At 33.1% G+C, this 10872-nt stretch overlaps 2 protein-coding genes across 2 annotated transcripts; both read right to left on the bottom strand.

The window, feature by feature from the left end:
* Positions 1-3023, bottom strand: LOC122580999 (sm-like protein LSM2). The gene is made up of 3 exons (XM_043753143.1): positions 2920-3023; positions 2639-2797; positions 1-229 (listed from the first exon to the last, which is right to left on the bottom strand). Exons 1-3 carry the CDS (start codon positions 2920-2922, stop codon positions 110-112), a joined length of 282 nt encoding a protein of 93 aa, XP_043609078.1. The 5' UTR covers positions 2923-3023; the 3' UTR covers positions 1-109.
* Positions 3024-4128: 1105 nt separating this feature from the next.
* LOC122580998 (BTB/POZ and MATH domain-containing protein 2-like) lies at positions 4129-9994 on the bottom strand. The gene is made up of 4 exons (XM_043753141.1): positions 9339-9994; positions 6470-6818; positions 5495-5771; positions 4129-4527 (listed from the first exon to the last, which is right to left on the bottom strand). The coding sequence occupies exons 1-4, from the start codon at positions 9758-9760 to the stop codon at positions 4346-4348; spliced, it is 1230 nt and encodes a 409-aa protein (XP_043609076.1). The 5' UTR covers positions 9761-9994; the 3' UTR covers positions 4129-4345.
* Positions 9995-10872: the final 878 nt, after the last annotated feature.

The raw sequence follows: 10872 nt of genomic DNA, 5'->3' as shown, positions 1-10872 counted from the left end.
TATCATATCAAACGGATAATCATTAAAAACAGGAGAATTCAAGTATCAAAGTACAACGTTGTGCAACAGATATCTAGTTAAAATTGCCATAAAATACAGCTCCATATTTCTAACCACCCCGGGCTTCTCTTCTGGTGGCATCGTGGAGCAGCTCAATGTCCACCCCCTCGGGGGGCAATTGCACATACCTGACTACTGATCCTCTGATAAAGCAGTTCCTCACTGACATCTGCCATACAACCAACAAGAAGCTATTACCTCTATCCGTTAACAATTTAAACAAATAAATGACCACATTTATTATCCACATAATGACCAACGCTTTCATGCAAAATTTATATAAAACTAACTTAAGCATGCTACGACTAACAATTCCAGCATTTAGCAGCACTGATTTGTGTTACACTTTTGCTAAAACTGGAGCCAAAAGGTTTCTGATCAGTCAATGTTGGAGTTCATCCATGTTCCATACATGTATAAGAAACTTATGATCCTTCACAATTGTAATCACAAGCTTCCAAAACTGAGACTGTCCTCACACTTTTCATTCACCCTGAGCATGGCTAAAACCTAACGTTGTTTGACTCGAGTCCACCTAGAGATTGGCCAAAGTAAAAAATACCTGATCTCTATTATAAAAAAGTATCAAACCTTACTTATAGCTTAACCACAAAGCAAAAAGTGAGAAAAGTATTAACAAAAGTAAAGTTTTAGCATTAGAACATGAAAAAGAATGGAACATTTAGACATCAATCACCAACCCCTTGGACAAGCATCATCAGGTAAACTGAACTTCCTCTAATATACAGCCCATACTTTGTAAGACCTGACGTATGTGCCAGATATGCTGGCAGTCATTCAAATAACAAAACAGAGGGAACATAATTCGAATAATCAAGAATCTTTCAAAGATGCTCCCATGTTATTGCAATGCTTAGCATGCCAATTAGCATTTGAATAAGTTTAGTAACACTCATTAACTAGTAAAGAACCCCAAAGGCTCAACTTCTCCTAAAGATTACGAAGGATAAGAGTCCAAGCTCTATACCCTTAATGCCAGAATAAAAAGGGAAAAACAAGTAACTACTAGGCATATAAACCCCCTCCGATTTTCAAAGTTAATGAAGATACCTAAGGTCATTTAGCTATAGAAAAATAGAGCACTTTTTGAAAATATTTCAAAGAGAACTAGAAAAATAGAAAAATCGGTCAGAAATGGTACACTTCTTATACTCAAACTTGAAAATGAAACAATTAATTGCAATTTTAATACTTTCAATGGTTTCTAAGGATAAAAACTACCTTTCACTTTCTTGATACACGAAAACAAAAAATTAGAGAAATTTTCCTGTAGCTAAAAGCATCTTTGAGCTTTTTAATAGAAAAGAAAAACATACATGACTTGTACGAATTTTGTATAATCTCGCCAATTCATGTTTTCCATTAAGACGTCAACATAAAACCTACAACACGGTTATAAATAACTAGATAATGTAATAGATCCACCTTTATTCTTTCAGACTTATGTTTATGTACGAGTCATAAAAGAAACATTATAGAAATTTAGTCAGTACGCTGGACTAACGCGTGATATGCTCAAAAGCACCACCTTCACTAAAAGTGTTTTGAAAGAGTGAAAAGGAAAGGTCTCAAGGATTTTTCATTGTAGGCTGCATGTCAGATACTTAGGTGTCTCACTCTTGGCTTAGAGATTGGGGATTAATGATGCAAGGAATCAGTTGATAAGGTGGGAAGCAGAGTTCAGAACAGAAAAAAGAAGCCACTCTTATATGCTGGACAATTGCAACTTGTTGCATCTGTTTTGGCTGGTATAGAAGTCTACTGGGCTTCTGTAGTTCTAATTCCAGCAACTGTGTTGAAAGATACTGAAAAATCAATTTAAAAACTCCTATGATGTCAGAGAGAACCAACTAAAGGGAAAGCAAAGGTATCATTTAAGGTGATTTGCAGTCCTAAAGATGATGGGGCGTTGGGTTAAAATAACTTTGTTTGTAATGAGGCTCCTTCTGGTGAAGCATCTACAGGACATTGCTGCTAATTGCTAAATACGACAATCTTTGGGTCTACTAGACACATAGTTGAATATTGTGAGACTCAAACGATAAAGCATTTGGGAGATCAGACATCCCGTGGATAATTGCATTCAAAAAATTAATACGGCAGTTTATGACTCATAGGCAGTTTATCTAGTACTCGATATACTTGGTGATTTTGTTTTGCGAAATACGGGATATGTCCATAATAAGTAGCCTAACTAGTAATCTTTGTCTTCTATAGAAAAAACCCAACTTTAACTACCAAAAAAAAGAAAAGAAAAGAAGGCGACTTATGTTTTATATGGGTTCCAAATACAAAACATTAAAACAAATTTCCCCGAACTTACACCTATTTTAAGTAGTCAGACAAATTTCAACAACAAAGATAACATCTTTATCAAATATCCTAAACTCGATATCAAATTCGCATCTCGAAAACCAACAACAAAGCCCTAGAAGAATCTAAAATAGGTTAATCAATAACAATTAACAAATTCACATTAAAAAAAAACATATAAAATCTACATAGCCCTAAAACCCTAGAAATAAATAAATAAAAGATTAAAGAAAGGCGTGCGTACCATGTGAGGGAACTTATCTTGATCAACAACGCGAGTGTTTTCAAGTTTGATATTGAGATATTGATCCACAGAATGGAGAGTTCCTCTTATTGCTAAATCGTTTTTCAGCTCTACTGTCACTTCTCTTCCCACCAGATCCTTAAAGTATGAAAAAAACAACTGCCCATCCCCCAAAAACAACAAAAAAAATAATATTGTAAGTATATATATATATATATATATATAATTGAATGTAAGTACTCTATAATTTTAAACAAGAGTGTATAGAGAAAGACGATTACCATGTTGTTTGTGTGTTTAGGGTTTGTGTGAGTCTCAAGTAGAAAAAGATTAGTAAAGCCTGCCCGCCTCCCCCCGATGTACTCTTTTATTTTACTATTTTTTATTTTTGAATTCTTTTATGTACTCTTTTTTGTTTACGTTTACTTTGTTTTAAGTTAAATCACTAATTATTGATACATATTTATGTCGGTGCATTGTTTATATATCTAGACGTATGTCCGGGAGATGCGAAGTCGATTGTGATAACAATAGCGTGGCGGCGAAGATAGTGTAGTTATTTTAAAGGTTGAATGGTTTAGATTGTAAAATATTTGATTAAAGATAATTTAGCTAAATGTTAATTGTAAATGTGATAATTGAACATAGTTTAGATGTGAGGAGCAAAATCATATTTTTTTTACGGAGGAGGGGAGTTGCCCATTTACTAACTAATATAGATAGATATAGATATATCTTTTCCAAAAAACCTAGTATAGATGTATGAAATTATATCATTATTCTTGTTTCGATCGATAGCACAGTGAGGTGGTAGGGTGATTATTGTAGCAACAACGGCGAGTAATGTATATTATTGATGAAGTTATTAATGTAAAAGGAATAATGTAGTAATTTTGGAAAAGATAGATACTATAAATTAATAGAATTTAAAGTACAACAACAATAAGACTCAAAATCCCTGATGCGGGAGGTGAGTTGTAGACCATCTTAATTAATTGAATTAAAAGTATTATAGGTATATTATGTTGATAATTCACTTTATAATTTGTTGTAGACTTATGGTTATATTCTATTTGTTTCGTTTTTTTTTTAAATTCTCGATATCATAATTATTAAAGTTAAAAAAACCAAGATATTGTGATTAACATTAAAACTAATTATTGTATTTTACGTTTATATCTCACTCATAATAGACATAATTCCATTATTGTCAAAGTATTATTGTTTACATACTTCATGATCAGCTACTTTTAACTTGAAAAAAAAAATTCAACCCATACTCCAGTCTTTTACATGTACTTGCATTTAAATATTAGTCTACTATTTGACCTATAAAGATCAAACACAACCCAGGCCTACAAATTTGATCAGAAACTGTCAATAATGTCATTGCTAACATATATATATGCACACATATACACCAACTTCAACACAACGAACACAACAATTTAGAATACAAAGAAAACAATATCAAACAAAATAGCGGAGAATGAAGGAAAAGTAGATAGAATATTCGATGAATTAGTTCCTGCATATATGCAGATTCCAGAGGTCAAGTTACAATATATGTATAAAACTCGGTAACAACAGAATATGAAACACAAACTAGAAGAATTTTAAAATCTTTTCTCACAACAAGCCAATACATCAGTGAAAAAGAAAGCACTAGTTGATAGAACACTTCCTACGGCTAGACAAGCTCTACAATTACAATAATCTGGGTTTGACCCTTCTACCATGAACATCACTTCCATCAATCATTATTGCATTTGAGTGAGGGGATATGGCAAGAGAATGCTCACTGATTCTAGCCACGTGCTCCAAGAGATCAGTCAAAACATGTGGACAACTTTCTTTCAAGTAGTCGAACCCTTCTGTTTGCATCACGGCTGATAAAAACAAAAAACAAGAGACAAGATTCGACCCCATTTGATTAGAAGGTGACCAAGATGATAAAAATATGAAATGAAATGAAACTAGTAACAAGTCTAACGTATACTCCCATTTAGATTTGATATTATACTGCTACAGGGCCGTAAATGTAGAATAAAATACTTCAATAACCATATAAAGAGTCAAAGAATAACTAAAATAGACCGAAGTAGACTGTACACATTCCTACATTGCTTTATTAAAATAAGGATGAATCATTATTCCAAATTCTACCGACAGTTACTGTAATTAATATATACAGTAAAACACTACTGATAATTTATGAAATCTTGGTAGTGGTATGAAGACCCAACCTGTTTTCACCCAGCTTAAATTTTTCAAGTGATCTAAACCACCCATTTTAAGCAGAGTGCAGCATTTGCTAAACACACCAATTAGCCTTGTAACAAAACTTCATCCATCAATCCATCATTGTTGCACACAAAACACAGATGAAGGCATTCACTAGGTAACAATTTCAATCCATATACTAATATAAATGTCAAACAGGTACAGAATTGCCCAAAGTGTAGTTTTAATGTGTACAGCCTATTGAAATGACATTTTTTTCTTTGCAACTAAGTTTTTGATAGATCTTGTAAGAATGTAGGTTTCTTTACAACAAGAAAATAATAGAAATGGACAGAAAGTATTCCAGGTCATATTGACCCAACCCAATTCATCTGTACATAAAATAAGTCACTTTTGCCATAACCAACCACCCATGCTGCCAAGTTTGCTAATTATAAGATAACCATCTAAGAAATGAAGCCAAGATATTACTTCAATATGTTCTATAATATCATAATCTAGATATTTGTTGCAGTGGTCAATGTTATACTAGCGTCCAGCGGCGGCCATCAAGATGAAGTAATAGACAAAAACGTATAAATAAAAGTGAAAACTAAAAAAAGGATCACTTACCTGTCAGATTTTCAGGCATAGCAACAAATTTCAGACACACAGATTTCAACTGGAGACAATGGTGCTGTTCAGCCAACGCTAATGTTGTAGCAACGGTGTTGATGGCAACATCCTCACAGAGATTAGACTCACATAGCATCAAAAGCCTTTCCAAACCATATCGATCAGCCGCAGCAAGAAGATGTTGATACATCAACGTTGATGCCCATTTTGTATTCAAACCCGTAAGCTCTTGCATGTCAGGCAGGCTGTCCCAGTATATAAAATGAAGCAATGCCTGCAAGTACAAACATATGTAAAATAGTACAAGAAACACAACACATATGACAAAGTCAAATAAAATAAGTTAAAGCATATAGCACAAATTAGAATCATTGACAATTAACAAGGTTAGCCACTTCCCAGAAAGTGCAGTTCAGCCAAATTCAACTTTACTAAAGAGGACAATTGTAACCAGCTACTAAAGAGGGCAATTGTAACCAGCTTGTGAAAAACAGATGGCTCTGTTTTGGGTAGATGTAGCAAGATGGTCATGTCATGTGGGTCAGGGTAAACAGGTTTGGATTAACCCAGGTGGCTCACTTTTGGTATGGTCAGTTTAGGTGGACAAAACAAACTCGAAGGGCTGAGTGACTGTAGTAATACTGTATATATTATCCCTAAGCGTTACAACATAAACAACATTACTACAAAATAATCAAAATCCTAGTAAGAAATCATTCAAGAGCTTGTATGCATCAACCATTAAATTTGGCCAAAAACATGAATATATTTAACATACTAAGCAAAGAAAAAGTTGAGGGGTCAACACAAACTGGTCCACCATATTAATTAAAGTCTATAACTGCTAAGACCCAATCCTTTTACCCAACCCTCCAATCCGCCCATTTTGCCACATACAATTTAGTACCCAGATATAATTGAGGCAAAATACAAATAGATAGTTGCACAAACTGTTCTGATGTCAAAACAAACCTTGAAGACGGGGGCTTGTATGTCCTCAACATTGATCCTCCGGACATTTTGATCTTTCATTGGACCAAAAAGTTGAGCCCTAAAAACAGGTGAGCGGGCTGCAAGAACCAATTTGTGGGCACCAAATTTTTCTCCATCCACATCAAAACAAACATCGGTTCCCTTTCCACATTCCAGAAGCTGCCCAAAATGCTGACCTATATCCGAAGGTGGTACATGAATAGAGTACGACTTAGGAGCCTTCGTATGGGACCTAACAACGCCAACACAGCAATGAACCTGAAGACAATCGTCTTTTAAGTAGTCTGATGATTCCAAAGCAGTTCTTTTAAAAAATCGTTTATAGCCCCTGCAGCATTAACAAGATCATATATCCATAGTCAGAAAACTACCATTTAGATAAAACCCTCAAAAGTAACCAAAAAGGCTCACTGCAAAAGAACCAAAATTTTAAGTAAAACAGTTAATTTGAACCATCCATAAGAATACGAGTCATCTTGAGTTTTGTTAGATTGGTAACAATCCAAACAGATATATACTGAGAGCTTAGTTTAAGAAAATGAGTCAGAACAGTTTATAGCTCTGTAAATGGCTCAAGTAAATACAGCCTTCTAAAATGTATTATAACTTCTGAAATTTTTTAGTAGTTTGCAGTCGTATAATTTCTGTAACTATAATGTAGAATTAGAAAGGCAAAAAACAGATGTTGGCAGGTCAACCCAAACATTTTTTCCTGTTGCCCAACCAGCCCATTTTACTACCTGTTTCAGGTTAAGCACTATTGAAACAATTTTAGAAATATATGTAGAGAAGTACGATACAAAGTAATCCAGCTCATTCTTGCCAACAGCAGCCGAATTATAAGAGCTACATACAAATCAAATTGGACCGTATATACATTCCCAATTCCTAATCGTACAACTGAGTACAAAGAAAAAGATGACAAGTAAAAGCTTAATTGGTCTAAGTTTTTAGAAGTTGCCCAAGGATATAATGAAGTGTACAACCTTTGTTATTAATTTATTATAACAAGATTATTTGTAAACATAACTAGTAATTATTTATAAAATTGTAAAAGCACTGCTGGCACGCTGCCTTGGCAACACAATCCAACCTAGTTACCCAGAACAACAGGACAGGTGACATAATTTAGCTCTTTCTGATCTAAAACTATAAACATCACTAAAAGCTTTAAAGTGCAACATCCAGCTCTCTCTGGTTTTTGAAATAACTTTTCTCTTACTTTGTAAGTACAGAACTTTGCTTACATTCAGATACTGGTTTTTTATAGCATTCATTTTATTGGAGTAATGGGACTATTCTAGTTTGAGCTTCTGACAAGAACATATAACAAACAGAGACTATCACTCAAGATAAAATTGTTTGAGAGCAAAACAGATGCATTTTCAACAAGCTTAAAAAATATTATTGGCATATTTAGGGCACAAGAGTTGAGAAAAAAAAAAGTGAAATCTCAATAAACTAATTATCAAGATCTCAAGTATTCCATAATTCACAATGTCAATAAACAATGAAATCTCATTAATGGAATCTCAAGTATGCATCTAAAAACCATTCATATCACCAAAACCGAGAGAACCAATGGAACACACAAACCTGTCGTAAAAATAAAAGCTTAGCAAGTGTTTAAAGATGCAACTAAGAAGTAAGTTTCGCGTATTCCAAAGGCTACTTCTAATCGTTATTGACCTCTTTAAAGGTTCAATAACTATAACAATACTAGCTGCAGTAAACTGATTATCAAGATCATAGTTAAATTGATAAAAAAAAAAAAAAAACCCAAACTGTCAAAAACTCCCTTTAATGATTAAATTTGTCAAACAATCAAAGCCATCAGAACCAATTATCAAACAAGTCAAAACACTGTCTCATATACCACATTCTACTATACATCTTTTAAGAAACATGTACGTCCAACAAGTCAACAACTTACTAAAACAACCATGACCATCAATTATAAAACAAATCATGAAACACTTGCATTGTTTAATAAAAGAATAATTAAAACCAACGCAAAGGCCCAGAAACACCATCTCATGCATCAGAATCTATAACTATACATCTTCACATTAGATAAACATATTCAAACCTAAACATTTAAAAAGCTAAAAGTTTCACAAAACCATCATAATCAAATCCACCTAACCATTCATAAAGCAATTAACCATTAACCGAATAAATGCATAACAATTATCTTACCACATACATTTTATCACAACGATCATAACCATCATCACTTAATCTTAAAATTAAGAAAAATATGCGTTCACATAATCACATCTATCTAATAAAACGTATTCCGACCAACCAATTTACAAATAAATGCATACCGTTCATCATACCACATACAAGTACAATTTCTCAAAACAATCATAACCATCATTAGTTCATTACTTAATCTTAGAATTAACAAACAAAATGCGTTCACATAATTACGCCTATCTAATCCCGAATAACCAATTAACAAATAAATGCATACCGTTTATCATACCACATACAAGTACTGTTTATCAAAACAATCATGACCATCATTACTTAATCTTAAAAGTTACAAACAAATGCGTTCACATAATTACGTCAATCTAATCAAACATATCCACCAATAACCAATTAACAAATAAGTGCATACTGTTTATCATACCACGTAAAACCGTAAAATTAATACTAATCCACACATTCATTCACATACATTTTCAAACCGTAACACTAATACGTACATTCATTCACACAAATCCCATAATTACATCTATCAAAACCATACATAACAAAGATATATATAAAACTAGTAATAAAAACCTATATAAACAATCAAAATTATATCTATCCAAAAAAAAACTCATTTACTTACCACATACTACCCCTGTACTTAAGAGTATAAGGACCACTTTCCAAAGCTCTACCAAAATGACTATGAACCTTATGTCTCTCCTTCCCACTCTGGTCAATCAAAGTCAACTCGAAAAGCGCCCGAACGTCGGTTCCTTCGCTCGCTAAAGCGATAAACAATGAAACATAACCTGCATTATCCTCAACACTCTTTCCATCTGGGTAAAAATATATCGCCCATGAATACCCACCGACCATAAATGTCTCTGACGCCACATATTTCCCAATTCCTATCCCTTTCGATAACGAATAACCCGAAATCTTGAAATCGTGTTCCCCGTTGACCGTTTCGTTGATTGACTTCGATGACGTTGATAACGATGTGGGTGATGAGGAAGATGGTGACTTTAATGATGCTGATGATTCTATACAGCCCCTACCCATTTGATTTTGATGAATTTCTGCTGCAAAATTGAGAGTTTTTTTAGGGGAATTGATTGTTGGATTTGGGGAATTTGGGATTGATTTTTAGGGTTTTGATTTTGACGATGAAATTTGGGGATTTTTTGGGAAATTAGGGTTTCGGGGGTTGTTGAATTTGGGGGAAATGATGTTAAAGAAGAAAAAGGAAAAAAGAAAAAATAGTGTGTGTGTGTGTGTGTGTAAATGTGAAATGGTGAGATGGAAAGATGAATGATGATGGGGTGATGTATACGCGCGTGTGAATGATGATGATGTGAACGTTTGTTCGGTTTTTTTTATAGCCGTATAGGTTCAATGAATGTAAATGGTATAATAACGCATTTCACTAAATTTGGGATTAGTGTAAACAAAGACTTTTTATCTAGCACTGGCAAAATACTCTACGAGCTTTGTAGTTTGTACTTAGAACATGTGGTTGAATACGGTTCGGTTTTGGTCGGTTTTTTATTAGAACCGAAACCGAACCCCTATAATTCGGTTTTTGAAAACTAAAATCATTAGGTTTTTCGGTTTCGGTTTCGGTTTTTTCGGTTTAGGTTTATTTTGGTTCGGTTTTTTTGTTTTAGTCGGTTTTTAACCACTTGTGGTTTGAGTCAAATTGAGCTTGAAAAGTTTATAAGTTTATACCCTATAATTACACCATAATTAATCTCAACAAATTTTTAAAACAATATTAGTAATAATAACACAACAACAATGACAATAAATCCATAAACGTAAGTTGTATAAAGTTTAAACAAATTTTATATATAACTATTTATATCTTTTATCCGTTGTTCAATTATACATTTATTAAAACAATCAATCTTGTTGTGTATTTTCATTTAAAACATATTAATGATATTATTATATATACTCCTAAAAATGCAAATATATTAACATATTTACCAAAAATAAATATAAAATTATATAGACATAAAATAAAGTAAACAATATATATTTTTGGTTCGGTTCGGTTTTTATGGTTCGGTTTTTCATTAAAAACCAAAACCGAACCATAACTTTCGGTTTTTAGAAAAAAAAAATAATGGCTTTTTGTTTTTGGTTTTTTCGGTTCGGTTTTCATGGTTTTT

Source organism: Erigeron canadensis, chromosome 9, assembly GCF_010389155.1.
Source record: "Erigeron canadensis isolate Cc75 chromosome 9, C_canadensis_v1, whole genome shotgun sequence".
NCBI classification, from domain to species: domain Eukaryota; kingdom Viridiplantae; phylum Streptophyta; class Magnoliopsida; order Asterales; family Asteraceae; genus Erigeron; species Erigeron canadensis.
This window is presented reverse-complemented; position numbering and strand designations above follow the sequence as displayed.

Bases quoted from the DNA above. Each gene is read 5' to 3' on its own strand.
- LOC122580999 (XM_043753143.1), bottom strand. The intron at 230-2,638 runs GTACGCACGCCT...GTTGTATGGCAG, and splicing joins AAGATAAGTTCCCTCACATG to ATGTCAGTGAGGAACTGCTT.
- LOC122580998 (XM_043753141.1), bottom strand. From the start codon at position 9,760: ATGGGTAGGGGCTGTATAGAATCATCAGCATCATTAAAGTCACCATCT. The intron at 6,819-9,338 runs GTAAGTAAATGA...TTAATGCTGCAG, and splicing joins AAGTACAGGGGTAGTATGTG to GGGCTATAAACGATTTTTTA. The intron at 5,772-6,469 runs GTTTGTTTTGAC...TTGTACTTGCAG, and splicing joins TACAAGCCCCCGTCTTCAAG to GCATTGCTTCATTTTATATA.